General features: G+C 35.6%; 1 protein-coding gene across 7 annotated transcripts in view; it reads right to left on the bottom strand.

Moving 5' to 3' along the window:
* Positions 1-1,507: 1,507 nt before the first annotated feature.
* LOC149848270 (protein PSK SIMULATOR 1-like) overlaps positions 1,508-23,110 on the bottom strand; it is a 40,746-nt gene continuing 19,143 nt past the window's right edge. For 5 of the 7 annotated variants that reach the window (XM_089987647.1, XM_089987362.1, XM_089987501.1 and 2 more), the window contains 11 exons: positions 22,217-22,542; positions 21,979-22,071; positions 21,780-21,870; positions 19,355-19,448; positions 18,502-18,599; positions 10,042-10,111; positions 8,434-8,540; positions 4,752-4,868; positions 3,067-3,143; positions 2,878-2,922; positions 1,863-2,788 (listed from right to left, as the gene is read on the bottom strand). In XM_089987647.1, the coding sequence (XP_089843773.1) occupies positions 2,257-2,788; positions 2,878-2,922; positions 3,067-3,143; positions 4,752-4,868; positions 8,434-8,540; positions 10,042-10,111; positions 18,502-18,599; positions 19,355-19,448; positions 21,780-21,870; positions 21,979-22,071; positions 22,217-22,542 (1,650 nt within the window). In that variant the 3' untranslated portion in view covers positions 1,863-2,256. Of the gene's footprint in view, positions 1,819-1,862; positions 2,789-2,877; positions 2,923-3,066; positions 3,144-4,751; positions 4,869-8,433; positions 8,541-10,041; positions 10,112-18,501; positions 18,600-19,354; positions 19,449-21,779; positions 21,871-21,978; positions 22,072-22,216; positions 22,543-23,110 lie in introns of those variants that run through there. The other 2 variants (XR_016427681.1, XR_016427688.1) reach the window with 2 other exon arrangements.

Below are 23,110 nucleotides of genomic sequence, written 5' to 3'. Positions count from 1 at the left end.
CTATGCCTTTTTGGAAGGAAAGCACCAGGGGAGCACTCTTAGCATATTGGGGAGAAATGATGTGTTTAATAGAGTGAGAGAGATGTTTGTGGTTGGGGTACTGGGCAGTTCCGGTTAGCTCGTGGCTATGCACTGGCTAAGACTGTTTGGATTAATGATACAAGTGGTAATGCAATTGTAGAATATGATATCTGTGTAATTCATCGCTGAGAAAGAATACCGCAAGTGTTGTCAGTTTGGCACTTCAATGCTTCAACTGCAATAGATCATTTCTGTAGCTTAACTTTGTGATGATCTAAAGAATGTGTCATATCTGATGGAAGTATAGTAAATGTAATAGGATGACGCTAGGAGGTTGATGATAGGAGTTTAATTAGATGGCATGCTAAATTCTCAAGCTAAGTTATGCGCTTAATTAGATAGTATTCAGTTAGTTGCACCAATTATGCGGTTGGTGTGATTAACTTGATTGGCACCGAGTCTGGGTGACGAGAGAGAGAGAGAGAGAGAGAGAGAGAGAGAGAGAGAGAGAGAGAGAGAGAGAGAGAGAGAGTCTTATAATTTCTCTTTGTTTTTGTCTTGGAAGTAAATAACTAAAACTGGGAAGCTTATTGACTTGGAATGAAAAAAATAAAGATGGTGATGACAATGACACTAAAAAGGCCCCCAAGTTGGGAGAGCTGATCAAGTTTTCGGGCTGAGTACTTTGTCAAGTACTCGGCATACACAAAACACAGAAAATTACAGAACACAATGGGCACATTTGGTACGCAGTGATTTTCTCTGTTTCATGGGGTGATTTTCTGTTTTTTGTAGACCCAATACTAAACAAAGACCTGAGCCCCGAGTACTGGATCTGCTCTCCAAGTTAGAGTTTTTTATCTTTTCATGAAATTTTCCACCCATCTCGTGCAACGATAATAATTCCCTATTGTTGGACGATGAATATTATAAAAATTTGCTGGTTCTATGGCAACCCCACTAGAATGGGCCCCAAAGGGGTTTGACGTAGTGGTATGGGGCCTGAGCTGCTAGGCAGGCTGTCTAGGTTCAAATCCCATTGGCATCACTCCTTGTGCAAGCTGAAGCGTGGCGACTCCTTGAGGGCAAGGGGTAAACCCACACAGTTTTATGCTGTCAGGACAGTGATTGCCAGGCAGAGCCAGGGTGGCTAGGTCTCTGATCCTGAGGGCGGTTTCTCCGTGTAAATATATAAAAAAAAATATTAGAATGGGATCCAGAGCTTGTGCAAACAATTTGCCAACTGATAGAAATTAAGCTAAAGGACCTGTCTAATTAATAAAAAACCAAAGGACCACTTTGCTAATTGGTTTTAATGAAGCTATTTGAGGCTTTGGAAGCTCGTGTACTGCACAGTCTACACCCCAAACAGCGAGCAATCACAGGGACATGCTAGTTGGGGTCACACGTCTCGGGGACATGACAAGACACGTTTGATATCGTTTATACAATTTAATCATTTTTCTTTCATCATAAATATAGTTTTATGCATTAAAACTGTAAAAAGGTACTTTATAAATATTAAAAGGTATATATCCTCGTGTGCTACTTTTAATAAAAAAAACACGTATTCGTGCCTCAAACCCATATTGCATCCGTGTCTACACCCATCTGACATAGTTGCCAACAAGCATTCGAGTATCTCAATCCTCTTATGATGGTTTGGACGCACCAATTTACCAAGATAACTGCAACAAGTTGGGAGCTTGCATTATGAAGCACGACTCCAAGTGGCTTAGTTATACTCATTTTCTGCACAGGTGCGTGACTTGGACACTCTTTAAGGTGTTGGCTACACTACAAAAGCAATTAAGAAAAAAAGTTAAAAACTAGAAGAAATCAACAGTCAACTACAAGATCAAATACATCACCAACAAAACCAATAGATTAAATATGACCCTGTATATGAACAAATAAAATCACCTCCCACCCAAAACAAACACAAACTTCCCCACAGAACCCTTCTTTAAGAGAGACCAAGCAACCCTTTTTATAATACAGATTTCCCACCATCATCTCTACAATTACTTACAAAAATGCCTTCCCCACACCATTCATCCCCCACCTACCCCACCCATCACATACCATTGTTGCCGCCATTTACTTGCAGAGGATTCCTCTCCTCCACACATGAAAACCAGCCATAGATATGAATGAGTCAAAATCAAGTAGAATTGATGCATTAGATCAAGTGCTACCAAATGCGAGAAGTGGACTGCCACACCAAAATTTCATTCATAAGCTTTTGATGGTGTCGACTCTGTCAATGACATCCAAGGCTTTCAACTTGTCAATGTCGAAATCGATAACAGGTAGAGTGGAAGGCCTTCTCAAAGGTGGAAAGAAATCCTTCTTGCCCAGAGGAAAGAACTCCTTACACCCACTACTTGCAGAATGGCTACTGCTTTTAGTCAACTTATAAGACCTACTGCACCTGGTCTTTGAAGGTTCAAACTCTTGGCTTTTACTAATTCCAGGGGTCAACTTTCTTGAAGTGACTTTCCGCAGCATATCCCGATCTTCTTGGGACAGACGAGATGATTTTTCTGTTTTATTTGTCTCTGGCAGCAAGGCTGGAGGTGCCTTTGTGGGAGATCGGATGGGTGATTTGATAGCATTGAGACCAGGTCTAGCACGGCTGACCAGATGATGGAGCCACACAACTAGCTCAAGAATGTATGACTCAGTCTTCTCCTTGTCAGCATGGTATAGAGTCTCTATGCGGGTAAGGTCAGCTTGACCAGCCGGTTTACGGTTCACCTCAGACCTGTTCAAGGATATTATACATAAGCTCACGTGTATGCAAAACAGATAAAGTGAAAGGATAATGCTACCGGTATAATAAGCCCGACTTACCCAGTGCTTGCCCATTCACCAACCCAACCAAAACCATGATGTGCTCTAGTAAGATTAATAATTGAGTCACAAACAAAGAAAAAGATTAGATTATAAAATGATAAGTTTCCGATAAATAAAATATTATGAATTGATATTGCTTAGTATCAGTAAAGATTGAACAGTAAAAAGAAATTTCTTGTGCATTACTTGGTTGTATTAGCAGCAATCGGGACCAGCCACTGCAAAGTTTTCTCCATCTCTGATTTGATCTGAGGAACAGTAAGCTGCCATCATTCATGTACATGGAAACATTAGTTCTTGAACTATAATCAACTGAACTTTCTGACCAACACAGTCTATTAGTAGATTATTATTGAGAAAAAAAATGCATATCTCAACTGATCTCAACAGCCAGCATTCATGTGCATGGAAATATTGAGAACTATAACTAACATTTGCATGATTCCATAAGCAACACATCTGCTTAGAGAACCAAAACAACACAAAACCATGAAACTGTGCATGCCGAATTGCATTGTTGTATCTAAAACATTCAACTGGTTCTGCCAAATAGGGATCTTATAGTTGCTCCATTATACTGGGTACACTAATGGTTTACAAATAGGGATCTGTGTAGAGCTTAAGCAGTTTTTTTATTGTGTTACGAATAAAGGCTGTTCAATTAGGAACTCTTGGATTCAGCTTCGATATGGACAAATACTAAATCAGACTAATCAGATGTGATTTAATCAGATTCAGCTGCATATTTGGAGTCAAATGTGTGATTATTCCAACCAAATACCAAGTCTGAAAACAGTAATAAGATCTGGAGCCTGACTGAAATCCATTACATTAGTCAAATTCTGTCAGATCCAAATTGAACTTGTATCTATCCTTGTTAGTTAGCATTTAAGACACTTATTACAAACTTTAAGGTTGGACGCATGGTTAGTTGGTCTTCGTAGTTGTTTCCACATTCTTCAGTTACAGGTTCTAACTCAAAACAAACACTTTTAAACCTATCTAAGGATCCAATCAGATTCATTCAGAAAACTGAACACAAATCTGAGCCCTCAGATTCAACCATGCAAAACTGAATCCCTACTATGCATTCAGCTGTAATTTTTTTATCAAACCCATCTAGACAGGTTCAAGTCAGTCAGCTATCCGACCCAAACCTGTACAATTGACATCCCCATATTCAATGAGAACCACACCTTCTCAACTTACTGGTCTTTGAAAGGACAAGCAATATGGACACATTGGCAAATCTATGACTAAGCCATGGAGCTCGCATGAAAGAGAAATAATACAATCAAGGATTCATGCCAGTGCATATTCACTAAGAAATGGCCATTCTTTTTTATCTCTCACTGGTATTAGCCTCAATATGCCTAGACAAGTAAAGATGCAGTGTTTCAGAGTTACTAAAATACAGCATTCATAAATCGTAATTGAAGAAAAACAGAACCATTGAAACTTCATGTTTATCATCATCTTTTGTTATCATGAGACTACATGGTATCAGCTTGTAGATGAGACAGGGCATGAATACACGATGGTGATGCTGATGTACCATGCAAGTCAGATCATAGGACTTTTAACTTTTATCAACCGTCTGATTTTTAGGATTTTCATTGACAATGACACTGCATGTAAATAAAACTGGTCTGCTCTATTCATTGCATCCAGAAGCCACAAACGGAATAACTGACATATGCCATGTGTAACTAAGAAAGCTGGAACTTTCCAATATATCCATATGGTGCAGGGAAATAAATGTACAATAAGAATACTAAAGAAGGGGCACTGTCATAGGATTGAGAAAAAATGAAAATAATCATAAATTATGTTTTGTGGGTTAGAGATGCTAAGGGTTTGGAGTGGCATACCTCTTCACTGACATGAAATGATTGTAACTTTGGGCGCAAAGCTGATTTTATGCTGGGTGGCAGTCCTTGATATAATGTATCTCTTGTGTTTGGGGGAATAGAACTTGGCCGTGATACCTGCATATTCACAATTTTCGTCGGCAATATTATATGAAAATATAAAATAACATTATGTTTTTTCTTGAATAAACCTATTTGAAATAAAATGTAGGAAAGTGTCGACTCTGCAGCAAAAAATATTTGAGCACCAACTCGGAAGCAAAAATCCATGCCTTCAAATATTTAGTTGAAGCAAAAATCCATGCTTTAAAAATTTGAGTAGAAAATGACATTGACAAATGCATACTGTTGAAATGAAAACCAAGCAACAAAACAAAATTTAAACATTAAAATAATGTGGAGAAAGAATTTGCCAAGAAAAAAGGAAGCAGCACAAATGTATCAACCATATTTGAATATGTTGGAAATTCGATACAAAAGAAGCAAAAGTTTTGGCCTTTGCAACAAACACATCCTGTCGAAAGTAATCTTCTACGTGGCCTGTAATGGGGCTCATGTTGGCCTCACATTTTCCCGTAGAGTCCCTATTTCGTATGAAAGGTCTTCCCCAAGATTCCCCATAGAGAAGCATTGTCCCTGGCTTCATGGGGGTTGATGGTGTTAAATTATATGTATGTAATTTCTGTTTCGAGTCAGGGGTATTTTGGTCTTTTCCCTTGTAATAAATAATCCACTAGGGATAATAGTTTTTAGCATTTTTATTTTTATTGTTTTAATTTTTGTCTTTTATCAAAAGACTAGGGGCTCTTTGGGCATTGGCCCAAAGAGTCGTTGGTGGTGCCCACAGTTGGGAGCTCCCAACAGCCCCTCCTACTTGGGTCACTTTGTGTATAAATAGGGGTTAAAAACCCCTTGTTCTTTAATGCATGTGTTAATCATTTGGTGAATAATATTCTATATTCTTACACTCTTGTTATTGCCTTATTGGCTTTTGTTTAGTTCCATGGTGAACTTGTGCATATGCACGTGTGTAAGTGTGATCTTGTAAGCCCTTGGTGGCTAGTATTTGTGCTTCCGCATATTTCATTACGGATGGCAGTATTTTGAGGGGAGTAACTTTCCTTTGAAAGGCGCTTCTCAGTTTGCCCATGAAATAAACAGGCCCTAAGATTCCCATCCCCCCTACACCAATTCTGGCACTTTTCCACTCATTTGACTAGGTTCCCACCCAGCCTGTTTGGTAGGATCTTAACCAATTAAGTTCCACTTAACCCCTATGTCATCCCTATTGTTATACTCCATCTTGGGATCTCTTATTGTTGCAAGTTGTTTTGGCCAAATATGACCCATAATCACAAATATTGGTATCGGCTATATCTCGGTGACGCTATTTCTCGCGATATTATAGGTTAGGTGATAAATCTTGGGAAAATCTTGAGGCTTAAAAAATAAAAAAATAATAAAATATCATTTTTAGACAAAAAATACATAAATACTAAAAGAAATAAGTAAAAAATGTAAAAGAAAGAATAAAAACATATTTAAAATGTAAAAAATAAATAAAAACAGTAAAACTAATTGATAATATCAGAAGAATATCAGGATATTCTTGTGATAATACCACAATATTATCAAATTGGTGATATTTTCAAATATTGTGGTATTTTACCTATATTATCGTTTGCTGAATTTACAGTGACAATATCGGCGATATCTGTGACTATGATCTGACCCCATAGACATGATCTACGTGGTCCATTTAGTGAACATTGGAATTTGAATGCTAAAATCCCGCCTATGTGCAGGATTTTGTGGCAATTCAAAGATTGATGATTGTAAAAATATCAAAATTTCTTGATTTAAAGAATCACAGTTATGTCAGAACAATGCAATCCAAGAGTCTATTCCTATCAAATTGACAAGAAAACATATTTTTGTTATAATAGCTCTACCTTTCATTACTATTCCCAAAATGCCCTCAAAGCATTTTATGTCCAATGAAATAAAAAAATTACACACAGTAGTTAACTTGGACACTTGTGTGTAGGGCTGGGAAATAACCCGAGCCGCTCGTGGTTCGACATGGTTTGGCTCGTCATGAACTCGAGTGTGTTCAATTCATGTAGATGGCGAGCCGAGCCACAAGAAGCTCGTTAATAAAAAACAAGCCAAGCGTGAACAAAGGGTGCTCGGCTTGGTTCAGCGCGTGTAAGCTTGTACTAATATAAGATATAGAATTTTTGTTCCATATCTGTCACAAGAAGTGGTTTTGTACTGTTGGTAAGGACATATGTCATGTAACAAAGAGGTCTTCAGTTCAAATCCTATTGTTATCGATGTTAAAATACAAGCTTTTTTTTAAACGAGCCAGCTCTTGATTGAGCTCAGCTCGTCTAGTTATGAACATGAGTTGAGCTCGACCTGAGCTAAATGATAAACGAGCTAAGCCTGAACAAGATGGGCTAGACTCGTTCAGCTCATTTACCAGCCCTACTTGTGTGATTGGTACGCACAACCAAATGACCATGTTTTTGTTTTGGAGAGCATGGCATCTCTGTGGTCCCCAAATCACCAGTCCTAGGAGGCATGTGGCCTAGGTGGTATGTCTAGAATCTCTGCAGAGTACGAATCAATTTCGTGTTGTACTACTAGAAGATTTTCTCTGTCACAGACTGCTCCAGTGGTACGCCAAGGGCGTTTAGACTCTTTAATTCAATCCATTGGATTGAATCAAAGAGTGAATTAATATCAAACTCTAGCATTAATCTAATATCTAACTAATCTAATTACAGAATTGAATCAAAGAAACAACAATTAACTTGCTGGAATTGAAATCTAAAATATGAGAAGGAATGATCTAAAGCTATAATTGAATTGAAATCAATTAAGCATAAATCACTTCTTATTTTTTGGATTTTCTTAAGAACAAAAAGAAAGAAAAATTCAGATTAGATATAGATCCATTGATAATACATCTCAGGAATGCACCTAGGGTGCATTGAGGGATCTCAATGGAGATCCTCAGCTTTGAGATCTGAGGATCCATGGATTTGAGCGGCTTTCAGGCCAAAACATGAGATCCTTTGTTTGAGAGGGAGATAGATCTAGGAATGGGGCACATGCCTTGATCCACATGTCCTTGGATCTCCATCCAAGGCATTCAAATGCGCCCTTAGGGAATCATATACTCTAAATTAGTTCAATAGTGATCATTTTAATGATTCTTGAGCCTCAAACTAATATTTTTAAATACAAACCAAAAATTTGAAATATAAAACTGATAAATTGTTTTGCCTTTTTTAATCAAATCAAATGGTTTTGACCTGTGTTTTCATTGTCTTAGATACTTTTTCCATGTCCTTGTTAAGAGTTTAAAACAAAAAGCCCTTTCCAATCAAGATAATGTAAGAAAATTTTGAAGTGTCAACATATCACCTTCAATATCATTTCCTAATTTGGTGTAAAAGTACCATGATATATTGAACGTATCAACAATACTTATGACAACAATTGCATTATACACATACACATGAGCTATGATGCATCATAGACAGTACACTGATGATTAAACTGAAGTTCTTCTAGCATCTTCTATATGATGGCAAGTAACAGATATACCACTAATACTAGACAAAAGAAGCACATGCACACAAAAACATTAAAAATGGATGCAGTAACTCACAAGAGTATCGATTTGAGTGATAATATTTGCATAGTGCAATGCAAGACCAGCAGAACCTAGTCTTTGATGATTGCTTGAGGATCCCTTAATTTCTGCTTTAAGGCCTCCTACACAGAGCAGAGTGCAACACATGATTAATGATATTATCCAATTGAATAATGCCAACAGTGCCACATGCTTGTAGCCTATATATTTTCTGTTTTTAACACAAAAGGTTGCTTGGTTCTCAAAAAATTAAATCAAAGGGCACATTGCATTCAAAATTGTTCGAGAAAACTTTCAGAAAATATGTGCATGTATACTCAAGCCAAAATGTGTGAAAAAGGTGCACTTAAATTATAACAATCACATAATGCATTCATTAATCAGATAGAATCCACTTCAAAAACTTAGTGTTAACTTTTGGGTTCTCATCTTACCTAGGGTTGGGATTGCACAGGATACCGGTCAAAGATAGACATGGGCCATATAGTTTTAAACTTATTTCCCCACTACAGAAAGTTTGTGATTGTTGATTAAGTGCTTAGTTGCTTGGTAATACTTTTCCCTTGCAACAAGGCTGGATGCAACCAACCATGTAGGCTCTCTTGAAAGTTGTATTGCTGTCCTTAGCATGTGTTCCCTTCTGTAGCTCTGCATGTTCTGCAGAAGACTTTGTGCAAGAGGTGAAGCAGTTAACAGCAGGCAGTTCTGCCCCTCCCCCCACAGACAAATCTCCCACCCCCACAAAGATGGAAAAGATTAAAATAAATAAAAAAGAAGTTATGGGTAAGGTCATCAGGGGGCTTCCTTGGCACCTGGCATTGTTCTCTTTGAGCTAGTGGAGCCATGGTAGAATAGCATGCTTTCAAATGTAAGAAATGAACAGTAGTACACAATGACAGGTCAATTATGGTAGTGTCACAATGACAAAGGTCAATTATGGTAGTGCACTTTATGGAAGTGCTTTGATGCTTGTCGATGTAGAGGAATGTGTACAATGTTGCAGCCATTGAATTTATTGGCAGTGTAATTAAAGTCGTTAGAGCACTGTGTTTCCTTCTTTTCTTTCTGTAGTCATTTACTTTATACTTTCATAGAGTGAAGTTAGTTTCCATTTACTATCAAACAAAATAAAGGATATCAAGAAAACCCCTCATTAAGCTAAAACAAAAGGTTGCAATCATAGTCAAATATCAGTATCGACTCTCAACTATATCTCAGTGAGGAAAAATCTCGGGATATTAATCATTTTTCTGATAAATATCGAGAAAATCTCAGAAATTTAGAAAAAGAAAAATATGTGTGAAGCAAAGAAGCAATAAAACATGAATATATATACAAAAAGAAAAAAAACATTGTTAAGCAAACAAGCAATAAAACATGAACATAAAAAATAAATATAAATTCCTAAGATTTTTCCAATATTATTGCGATAAATTGAAATTCCTGATATTTTCACAATATTGCGAGAATTTTCCTGTAAAATTGTTTTTTTGATTTTACAGTGATAATACCGTAATATTTTAAAATTATCGCTGATATATGTGACTATGGTTGCAATACACTCAAACAACCCATACAGATGGAGAAATATATTTTCTACAATATATGGCCTATGACACATACCATCACCCCCAAAAGCTTCATGGATTTCAAGATGTAAGAAGTGGACAATGTCCACAAGTTTCTCCATAACCTGCAGCAAAGATGATGATAGTCCTTTCTGTTAAATTTCACTTTGTAAATAGGACATCTCAGAAAAGAAGAGAAAAATAAGAAACTTCGGAAATGCAGATTTTAGTGATGAATTTACGCCACTTAATCACCAATGACAGAGAAAGCTGCCATGTATACATGAGCCAAATCAAAATAATCAACTATTGCATTTTAATTTTGCAAGCATATATAGCATAAAAGAAGCAAATGGTAGCATACGGACACCCACACATTCCTATTGCCCAAACAGATTCACATACAACTCATGCAGACTTGCTTATTCATTAGTCACTAAATGTGATGACAAAAAATATGGTGATAATTTTCTTATCAGGTGAGGAACAACACATGTGGGTTGATGGATGGTAGTTTGGATGATCATGTAATGAAGTATGCGGAATTACAAATAACAAAGTGCAAAGCACATACAAGTCCAATAATGGATAATTACAAAAAAGATAGACAAGCACTCAATTGCATAAATAAAAGTCCACTAAGGGACAACGCCAATAGCTAATAAAAAGTTAATATTATTGAAATGAGAAGGGAAAAGTAATAAGCTACATGTCGGGATTACTCCCCTATTTATATACAAAAGAAGAGAGGGAGACCATTGGGAGCTCCCCTTTCATAGAGTCGTTGGGGAGCTCCCAACGGTCATATTTATGACCGTTGGGGCCCCAACGACTCCATGAAATGGGGGCCCCAATGCAAATAAAGGTGAAAAATAAAAATAGTTGTTTCTAATAAACAACTATTATTACATGTAAAAAGACAAAAAAGCCCCTATCGGGCAATTTATTATAATACAGGTTTATATATATAATTGAAGAAATTAAAATTATACTTAAGAAATCTTTTGATATGACTGACCTTGATTTTTTGAGGTATTTTTTAAGTATTGAAGTAGCATATTCACCAAGAGGATACATTTTGTCTCAAATAAAGTTTGCAACTGATATTATTGCACGTTCGGGAATCACAAACACAAAATATGCTGAACACTCCTAGACTGATAAATGTCAAAATGAGAACTGAAGACGGAGTTTTATTAGATGATCCAACTCCTTATAGACAACTTATTGGATCACTAATGTACTTATCTATTACTAGACTAAATACAACGCATACAGTGCAAACTACAAGTCAGTTTCAGCATGCACCTACGTCAGTTCACATGAGTGTCATGTTAAAAATAGTACGATACATCAAGAAGACTATATCTAAAGGGTTATTTTTATCATCTTCTTCATCTTTAAATCTTATTACTTATACTGATTCTGACTGGTGAGGAGATCCCAATAACCGACACTCAACTCAAGGTTTTTGTGAGTTTACAGGTGATTTCCTCATTTTCTGAAAATGCAAAAAACAGCAGAAAGTGTCTTTATCTTCCACAAAAACTGAATATAGAGCGATAACTACAGCAACAACTGAGGTCGTGTGGATGAGATCGTTACTTTCAAATTTGGGTGTTGATGTTTCAGAACCTTCAAAGTTATGCTGCGATAACAAAATTGCCATATACATAGTCAACAATCACACATTTCATGAACGAACAAAATATATCGAAATGGATTGTCACTATGTTTGAGAAGAATACTTGAAAGAGACGAGTACTCTATCATATGTTCAGTCTGAATTTCAGATTGCGGACTTCACCAAAGCTCTTCCTCTACCACGTTTATTGTTTCTTCTTAACAAACTTTCGGTGATCTCATCATACGTTTGAGAGAGTGTGTTAAAATACATTGTATATATATCTATATATATAATATCAAGGGTATTTTGATATTTTTATGAATTGTAATATATACAATCCAATAGGGATTATAGTCTTTTTTGTTTTTTATTTTTCTATTTATTTCAGTATGTAAATCAGTGTTGACTGATTGGGAGCAGTCCAACTAGTCGTTGGACTGCTCCCAACGGTCTTAATTATGACTGTTGGAAGAAGTCCAATGACTATTGGACTGCCTCCCTTTTCTCCTTTTTGAACTACATGTATTTCTCTATAAATAGAGCCTCTTGTAAATGTAGAGATATGCTTTTCTAAGCATATTTGTTGAGAATACAAAGATCATTATTTTTACATTGTGTTCTATTGAAGTTTGTAGTTTAGATATCTCTTTTATGAGATTGTAATCGGTCCATTAGAGACCATATTGTATTTGTGCACTTGTGTAGCCCTTTGTTGGCATTGTGATTATGCACATCTTGTTTTATTTCAGTAGATACTCCTCTCGTATGTAGTTAAATTATATGTTATTGTACATATATATAAATACAACAACAACAACAACAACTATGCCTTCATCCCAAAACAATTGGGGTCAGCGATATGAACCAAAAAAGAAATTCATTTTGGGTCTTCCACATGAATCCTTTTCCTCCAATCATTTCTATCCAACGCCATGTCCTCAGTGAGGTTCAAAGCATTCATATCCTTTCCTATCATCTCCATCCAAGTCTTCCTAGGCCTACCCCGACCTCTTTTAACTAATATATTTTCCCATTTCTCCAACCTTCTAACTGGAGCATCATTAGGCCTTCGCCGAATATGTCCAAACCACCGTAAACGATTCTCTCGCATCTTATTTTCAATGGGTGCAACACCTACCTTCTTACGTATCTCTTCGTTCTGAATCTTATCTTTTATTGTATTTCCACACATCCATCTAAGCATCCGCATCTCAGCTACACTCATTTTTTGAATATGATGTCTCTTGGCAGCCCAACATTCCGTACCATATAGTAAAGCGGGTCTAATAGTCGTCCTATAAAACTTTCCCTTCAACCGCAATGGCATTCTACGATCGCACAGCACTCCAGTAGCACTTTTCCATTTCATCCACCCAACCTTTATCCTATGATTTACATCTCCATCAATTTCTCCATACTTTTGAATGATGGATCCCAAATATTTGAAATAATCATTCACCGGTATATCTTGCTCACCAAGCTTCACTACACTCCCATCACTACTTCGTTGCTTACTAAACCGACATTCCATATATTCAGTCTTACTCTTACTCAACTTAAAACCTCTAGCTTCCAATGTCTGTCTCCATAATTCTAACTTAGCATTAACCCCAGCTCTAGACTCATCAATCAAAACAATATCATCAGCAAACAACATACACCACGGTACATTTTCTTGAATTGATCTCGTAAGCTCATCCATCACTATCGCAAATAGGAAAGGGCTTAAAGCAGATCCTTGATGTAACCCAACCGTTATCGGGAAATTGGTTGTCACCCCTCCACAAGTGCGGACATTGGTTACTACTCCTTCATACATATCTTTAATTATACTAATGTACTTGAGAGAAACACCTTTCTTCATCATTGTCCACCAGAGAACGTCCCTAGGTACTCTATCGTATGCCTTCTCTAAATCAATAAAAACCATATGCAAATCTTTGTTCCTCTCTCTATATCTTTCAATAAGTTGTCTAAGAAGATGTATAGCTTCCATAGTTGATCTTCCAGGCATAAAACCAAATTGATTCTCCGATATCATGACAACCTTCCTCAACCTAGACTCAATCACCCTCTCCCAAAGTTTCATAGTATGACTCATGAGTTTTATACCACGATAGTTTGTGCAATCTTGTATATCACCCTTATTCTTATATAAAGGCACCAAAGTACTCTTCCTCCACTCATTAGGCATCTTATTGTACATATATATAAATATATATATATAATTATGTTCTATGTAAACTGAAATAGACATCAGGAGTATTTCAGTCATTCCACTCATGTAATAAGTACCAGCCTTGTAGAGGCTTTTTTCTTTTTTTCTTTTTGTGAGATATGGCTGATGGCTGCCCCCCTTTCCCTCTCTCTTGTATTACAAATAAGGGTTCTACCCCTTGTATCTTTTAATACATTTCTAAGCATTTGATCAAGAAAACATTTATTTTTTACTTTGTGTTGGCCTTTAGTGTCTCTTGTTGTGCATTTGTATTTGTTCTTTTTTTGTGATTGTAATATCCTTTGGTGGATTAGTGCTTGTGTACTTTTGTATTCTTGTTAACCCATATTAGGCACTCTATTGTATTTTCGAGTGTTTCATTACAATAGTGACAATCCATCTTGATATGTTTGGTGCATTCGTACGTACAATTGTTGGTAATGTAGATTGCACTTTTATTGTCACAACACATTTTTGAGGCTCCTGATAGTTTAATTCTCATATATGTCAGCAATCTCTTTAGCCAGATCACCTCCATCGTGGTAGTAGTCATGACCCGGTATTTAGCTTCTGTTGACGAAAGAGACCTGTTGTTTTTTTATCGTCACAAAATTAAGAATTCACCTAAAAAAACACAAAAACCCATGGTTGAGTGCCTGTTATTGGGATCACCTACCAGTCGGCATCAGTATAATCAATTAAATCAAATGTATACGAAGCATACAAGAAGAGGCCTCGAGAAAGAAAAGTTTTAATATATCTAATAATTCGCAAAACTGCTCCCATATGAACAGAAGTAAGAGCGTGTTGAAATTGACTAGTTATGTATTCAATGTGTGTTATATCAGGTCTAGTAATTAAAGGTAAAAGAGTGTTCTGATAAGTTGTCTGTAAGGAGTTGGTTTTCAATAGGTTCTCTATCATCGATTCTTATCTAAATATTGACAACCTCGGGAGTGTTAACTCTCTTATCATCTGTGATTCCAGACCTGAAAACAATATCGAAAGCAAATTTAGATTGAGCCAACAAATATCTTATAGGGGAATACACAACTTCAATCCCTAGACAGTATCTTAAGAAACCCAAATCAGTCATTTTAAAATTGTTTTTAAGAAATTTGTTGATGTTTTCTACTCCATGTTTGTCTCCTCCAATGATGATCATGTCGTCCATATACAAGAGGATAACAATAATAATACCTGCATGAGTTCTCTTAACAAATAAAGTTGTGTCAGTCAAATAAGATCTAAAACAAATATCAAGCATAACTTTGCTAAACCTGACATATCAAGTTTTTGACGCTTGTCTAAGACTATAAAGTGTTTTATTTAAACGAAAAGTTTTTTCCTTAAGAATGTTAACACCAGACAACTCCTTTATGTACACTTCTTCAACTAAATTCTCGTTAAGAAATGCATTTTTGAGATCCATTTGATATATAGGCCAATTTCTAATAGAGGCTACAGCTACTAAGGTCCTAAAGGTGGTCATCCTAGCGACAGAAGTGAAAATTTCTTTATAATCTATACCATATTCTTGAAAATATCCCATGGCAACTAATTTGGCTTTATATCTCTCTAAGGTCTCATCACTCTTGGTCTTCACCTTATATACCCACCTACAGCTTATAGGTTTCTTGCCCTGTGGAATGTTTTGAAGTGTCCAAGTGTTGGCTTTCTCTAAAGCTTCTAACTCTACCCTCATGGCTTCTACCCACTCAGAATATCCCTTGGCTTGGCATAGGTTGAAGGTTCTACATAAGAATGAATTAACGCAATATAGGCCTTGTACTTTGATGAAAATAATTCATAAGACACTTTTTTGGCGGCTTGGGAGTTCTAGATGATCTTGATTGCACTTCATGTTGATCAGAATATTTTCAAGTGCACATGGAGATTGAGAAACACTATGCCTAGAATATTACAAGTAATTTTTATCACTATGGGATTGCTCTTCACTATTCATGCCATTTTTAATCTCGTTATTGTCAGGATCAAATTCGCAATCACAACCATTCGAAACAAAATCTAACAAAAAGGAATACTCAATTACTTCCTTAGACATTTCAAAATGAAAGAAACTTTCTTTTTCTAAGAAGGATACATTTATTGAAACTATAATTTTTTATTTTTAAAATCAAAACACCTATAACGTTTTTTATTATCTGCATAACCTAAAAAGGCACAAGAAATGGCATGAAGAGAAAGTTTGTCATTTTTGTTAATAAAGACAAAGTATTTGCACCCAAAAACTCTTAGTTTGGAATACTCAAGGACTAGCTTGAAAAGTTTTCAACGGGTGACATATTCTGCAAAGAAGAAGATGGCATTCTGTTAATAAGGTACACATCGGCACATCGGTTAAAGCAACGTCAGCCCAAAAATCTTTTGGTATTGGGTTTGCTATAAGGTCTTTGTGGTTTCGATAACATGCCTGTGTTTTCTTTCAACCAAACTATTTTGTTGTAGTGTGTGTAGACAAGATCTTTGGTGTATAATGCCATGCAAATCAAGGTAATTTTTAAATTCTTTTGATAGAAACTCTTTCCCTAGATCAGTACGAAAAATAGAAATATCATTTTAAAACTTATTTTTGACTAAGTTGTGAAATAATTGAAAATATAAGAAAACCTCAAATTTATGTCTGAGGAAATAGATCAAAGTATACCTAGAAAAATCGTCTATAAAGATTACATAATATGTATATCCACCTTTTGACAAAACCGGTGTCAGACCCCAAACATTCGAATGTACTAACTCAAGTGGTCTAGTAGAAACAAAAGTTATCTCTTGAAATGGTAATCTCTTTATTTTACCAAGATTTATAAGTAAAATTTTCAGTATTACAAAAAAAAAATCAAATTTGAAAAGTATTGAATTTTGGATACATTAAGATGACCAAGCATTTTGTGCCACAAGTCCAAATTCAATTTCTAAACATTACAACAAAATACATTCTTGGGTATTTTCAAAAAATCCATACAGTAGAGCCCTCCTTCTTTATGGCCTTCCCCAATTAGCTTCCTTAACTGACGATCTTTCAACCAACAACTATCAGATGAAAAGGAGATGTTACATTCATGGTCCGATATTTGAAAAACGGAAAAAAGGTATAAATTTAATTTATGAATATATCTAATTTTTTAGAGTTTTGAAGATTATTTTTCAAAATTCCCTATTATTTTATCTCAAGAGATATACCATCGGCAATAACAACATTTGAGTTGGTATGACATTCGAACAAAATATCAATATTGGAGGGGTCATATGGAATGATGCATCGAAATCGAGAAGCCAATGAGACTTACCAGGATCGGAGAAGGATGAGACTGAGGCTCCAATTGAAGATGATGCCCCTTTGAGAAGAGGTTGAAGCGCCTCCATTAATTGAGACAAGGACATGCTTACAATTGATGAATCTTGTAGGTTACTTATGTCATTAATCTCTTGAGGTGGTCCAATTGAAGCCACATTTTTCTCTTCCCTCCTTTTTAATTTAGGACATAGAGGCTTGATGTGTCCCGGTTCATGGCAATAGTGACAAGTGATTTTTTTTTATTGTCATATTCATTGCCTTGTCTCCCAAAGTGAGGTGGATTGTATGTGCATCTTTTTAACTTATTCTCCTCCATGCTTAGCACAAAAGTGGGCACTAAGGGCACACACAAAGAAGGCTCACAATATAAAAATATTATTTTATTGATAGAACACAAGTATGCAAGAAGCATACCTCAAATAAGGGGGGCACCCCTATTTATATACAAGAGGGGGAGAGTGAATGAGAGAGTAAAGTGAGGGAAGAAAGAACCCTTCTAACGACTAATCTAGTCAGCCATGGTTGACTAAAATAAATAATAAAAATAATAAACAAAAAGTAAAATATATATTATATATACATATATGTACACATACGTATGTATATAGTATAATATATATATATACAATGTTTTTACATATTTTAACAATATACACTACTACAATTTCATACGCCTTGAACCCAAAGATGTGTGACGTTAGTGATACAATCTGAAGAGGAATTTGAAAACCAGTCATCACTCATAAGAAAAGATTCAGTAAAGAAGAAGGTGCTAATAATGACACAATATAGGTAAGAAAAATGGCTCTCACTAAATACCCTTGCAAGAAACTGCAGGTACCCCTCAATAAGATTGGTCCTCTCAATGTTCTTTGTAATATTGTTTGATTTTTCTTTTTTACAACATAAGAGAGCACACCCATCAATAGTAACACTAACAATCAATTAAAAAAAAAACTCTGAAATAATGTATCAAAGCCTAAGGCCAATTACATGGTGAACAAGGCAATCCTTTGGACTAAGCCAAGTGAGCCAGTGTCCCCAAGATACAACTCAAATTATTGAAGTCTAAGCTCCACAGGAGAGGAGGACGATTGTCATAATGCTAGTATCATCAATACAAAGAGTTGCAGTCTGTATGTATTGTTTCCACTTGTAAGATGACTAACTTAAACAAATTAAATTTTAGACAAGGAATTGACAAGCAATGGAAGCTTCCATCAATCCATACGCTAACTGTAGGATATGAGAGGAGCTCTATGATGAAAGTGAATTGCCTGTTAAATCTAGTTAGAAATAACTCAATAATTACTGACATTTACATCATCATGAATGATTAGAAGTGAACATATACCTCTTCCAAAATCTTGAACCAAAGCGATTTCTTCTTCAAATTTCTTACATGCTTCTTTTCGCTTTTTAACTCTGCTCTTAAAATTGCAAGGCCATCTCCTACAGATCACAAAAGAGAAAGTTGTTTACACATTTATAAACAGCAGCAAGCAGATGCAATTATATTAATAGACAAACAGACGATACCACATTTAAAAACAGCCGAGAGCAGATGCAATTATATTAATATACAAACAGACGATACCACTTATATTTAATAAACATGAGTTTTAGCTCACACAAAAGCAAAAACGGACAAATAGTTCTCAAGATAAAAAAAAGCAGCATGTTCAACAATTTATGTAAAACCAAAAAAAAAAAAACATTTTTAACAGCAAGCCTTTAGAAAATAAAAACATATCACATATTTGAATGCACCAAAAACTGGTATCAGCAACTTTAAGTGAGAATTAGCAAAACGTTTTCTTTTTTGGGAAAATCTTAGGAAGGTCTAACAATTTTGAACCAAAGAAATGGAAAGCACAAAACCATTGATGCTTCTTGTCATTAATGGAAAATAAGGAATTGAAAAAAAGCGTTTTTATTCAATTTAGAGGATTTTAAAGATCATACCATAATAAAATTTGCTGATATTTTGAAAAGCATCCTGATACACAACCATCAGAACCATTTTATGAAAATATCCTGATAATACATTATTTTGAAAACATCAGTTGTACCTGTAATTCCATTTTTGGTTATGCAAGATAGATGCATCCTCTTAGTATATTAAAAAGATATGGCAAAACCCATTCCATCTGTTTGAGAAGATGCTCTTCAAGTGAAAAAGAAAAAGAAAAAGAAAAAAAGGCAACCTCTCTGAGATGCATTCATATTCTCTTCTTCTTGAAGCTTCCGCCTATAATCCTGGTCAAATCTGTCCAAGGCATGCAATTCATGATACAATTCCTACAAAAAGTAAGGAAACCAGTCTTTACTTATCTATGTAACCAACATTTGAATACATAACAGCAAGGTCCAGCATAAAAGTTAAATTCCAATCAAAGACATGCATGCTAAAAGCCAATAGCAACCTCTAACAGAAACACTAAAGAAAGCCAAAGATTCATTGAAGTGCATTTATGAATTAGAATGCACAAGATATGTGCAAACATCTCTCTAAAAGGAACAATGCAGCGTACACATAATACAATACACATCCACCAAAATGCATCAACAGTGCGCTATAAACGTAGACAAATAACTAAAGGTAACCATCTACCATGGGTTGGCTGTTGAATATGCTATCATCTGATCTAGGACAACAGTGTCTGGACATCATCTACTATCTCTCCAAAGTCAGCCCAACTAAATTGCATCTACAAATACATTGAGACACCTAAGTCTACAGTTACCAGGAGTGACAAGAGCAAAAAATGGGAGCATATGATGCAGAGAGAGAGAGAGAGAGTTTCAGAAAATGGAGTTATATAATGAACATTCTAAAATCATCATGTGTCTACATACATAGATACATACATATATATATATATATAGAGGGCATATCTGAATGCCAAAATTAATGAACTTGCTATCTACTCAATATCACCATATATATGTCAACTATGCTGTATATCCCATAAGCCATATTCACATATATCTTCTACTGTCTACTGTACCACACTATGTAGTCAGAAATCAAAATGAAAGCTTTGTCCCATTAATCTGAAGCGCAAAATGAATTCAGCATGATTCATTTTGTCAGGATTTTGCATTTTGGATCATGTCATTTCAACGTAAAAGCATATTTTTCTGAATCATGCAATTTTAGTGCAATGTGAGCCATTAATTTTTTTAAAACTTGGAAAACCTGCTTACATGGCAGAGACACAAGATCCAAGATTTTTTTCCATTAAACAAACCATGTAGATCACATCTGTAAGGTTAGATTCATAAAAATAAAATAAAATAAATGTAAAAACACGTTTTTTACTAAGTTTTACATATTCTTTATGGTAGCAAATATATGCCATATATATAGCATATATTTGGCACCCTAGAGACCATAGACTCTAGTGACTTCAGGTTCTTTTAATAACACACACGCAAGCCCAGCAGCATCAGGTTATTTTCATAACCCTTGCACTGAGTTTCAAATCCTACTCTTTGTCCTGTTCACTTTCATTCTTTCAGAGGGGGTTGTTACTGTTAAATTATGTAATTAATCATGTAATGTAATATATATATTTTATATATATAAGGTAATACATATACATATATTAATATATATGTATATGTATCTACTTATTATATATATATATATAAAATATATATTTCTTTTTGTTTAGCCGTAGGGGTAGTTTAGTCTTTTCCACTGTTTTGCGCACATTCACTTTTATGAACGTGATTGTAAATTAATTTTATTTTTTCTTTCTTTTTATTTTTTATTTCTTTTCTTAAAGTACCAAAAGGTACCTTGGGGGGCCCACTCAAATAGACGTTGGGCCCCTCCAACGGTCACATTTGTGACCGTTGGAGGGGCTCCAACGTCTATGAGTGGAGCCCCTCCAAGGCTCCTTTTGGTGGTTATAAATAGGAGCTCTCCCCTTTGTATTTTCTTATGGCTTTGAGTCAAAGCCCAAGTGCTCAATAAAGTGATTCCAATATTTTTTATGCCTTTGTGCATTTGTGAGTTTTTGTGAGTTGTGCTTTTGTGCACAAGTGTTCTAAAGTGTTCTTATTGTGCATGTGTGCCGAATTTATTATCAAGAATATTAAGGTCTTGATCTTAGTATCTTGTTTGGAGATACTTTTACAGTTTACATAGCAGGAGGTGGGAAGGTGGTTTCATGTGAAACTCTTCCCTATGCAGGAAAATGTTTTCCCAAGAAGGGAGGTTCAAAACGCCACTTTAATACAGAACAGCATGTTTTGTATGAAAGAGATGGGCCCCATTTCTTTCTCACAGAGTGTTTATTTCACCACCTGTGACAAAAGGGGCCCTCTTTTATGTGAAAGAGGCCTCTTTCCCACTTTTGGGGTGAAAAAAATGCCCCCTCAAGAGAATGAAAAAGAAGCTGGTTTCAGCCAGCCACAAGCTCAAATAATTTAGAGCAAGCAGCCAGATACTTTGCTCAGGTAAGCCCATTTACTCTCCTTGGAATGAACAAATAAGTCACACCAATACTGGTTCATCATGCCTAAAGGCAAGCTAATGGTGTGCCCTGGCTGTTAAAATTCCAAGTATAAAACAATGCCTGGTACTTTCCTAGTTAATGAATTCATAATATATATACTCACAGCTGTATACTGAACCAAAGTCATTAGCTGCTGCATGACAGTTTCTGCCTCTTCCTTCAATTGCTTTTGAGGTGTAAGTTCTGAACCAAGCCTGGTATATCATTGCAAAAACATTAGATAATCAATAAAATTTTAAATTAGATAATTTAATATATGAAATGAAGAAAAATGAAAATAGAAGATATACTATCTGAATTACTTATCAAAATAGCGGTCTAAATTATGCCATTGAGGGTCTTTACAACGATTTCCGAAACGTACTACTTCTCCAGCAAAGATACTCAATTCTTCTCTGCAATGCATCGCAAATTTCCAAATCAGCTGTAAATAGTTATTAGAAGGCAAAGAAGATGGATAGCTCCAAAACTTGTAGGATCTAGTACAAATTAAATAAAATGTAGAGAAACACAATATGTATCTCTGTAACTTATATTCACCTTCTGTCAGCAGCTGCAATTCTTAGTAGCTCATTCATGTCCGAAGAGACTAGATGCTTGACACCCTCTGAACGCAGAACCACTTCTTTCAGGTACTTTATATTTTCCTTTGAAAGAGACTGCATAAGGTTTGCGCCTCTCACTATTGTATTGGCAACCTCAAATGACAAAATAGATATTTTGTTTCCTTTTGATGTAGCCCCTGAGGCAAACCCGCTGCTCAGGTTCAAATTAGTCATGCTACTTCCAAGTGTGTCCAAAACCTCTACTGCCTTGCCAAGTCCAACAGTGCCAGCTCTTCCCAAAAGTGAGCTCACTTCTGATACCTGTGATGGGCTTAAGTGTTAAAAAGGCATCACCATTATTGCATTTGTAGAAAAAAAAAAGAATAATTCATAGTAGGACTGGTACCAGCCAAACCACCATCCAACAAAAAGCAGTACCAATGGAAGTTCATTATAAATATTTTATCACATCCATAAAAAAAGACCACTCTTGATAGTGACATCAAGCTTGTAAAACTAACTGATATCTATGTTACAGAGGCATAGGTGCAGGTACAGGGTACAACACAGGTACGATGGGTATGAGTAGGGCTGCACAACGAGCTCGAGCTCGGCTCAGGCTCGACTCGTTTAAACCCGACTCGGACTTGTCCGAGTAAGTAAATGAGTCGAGATTGATTAGGCATTCAAGCTTGATTAGCCCTATTAAGCTCGTCTAATTGTGTCATATGGCGACTAATTTTAGGATATCTATTATTTTTGTTGACTTATAATCACAAAATCTGCTTTTAGCTAAGTGGGTAACATGTATAGCGTGTATGTGTGAGGTTTTTGTTAATATATATATATATATATATATAATACTTGATAGGGTATTTTTGTCTTTTTA

The sequence above is a fragment of the Nuphar pumila genome, chromosome 1, assembly GCF_984573655.1.
Source record: "Nuphar pumila chromosome 1, dmNupPumi1.hap1.1, whole genome shotgun sequence".
Classification (NCBI taxonomy): domain Eukaryota; kingdom Viridiplantae; phylum Streptophyta; class Magnoliopsida; order Nymphaeales; family Nymphaeaceae; genus Nuphar; species Nuphar pumila.
This window is presented reverse-complemented; position numbering and strand designations above follow the sequence as displayed.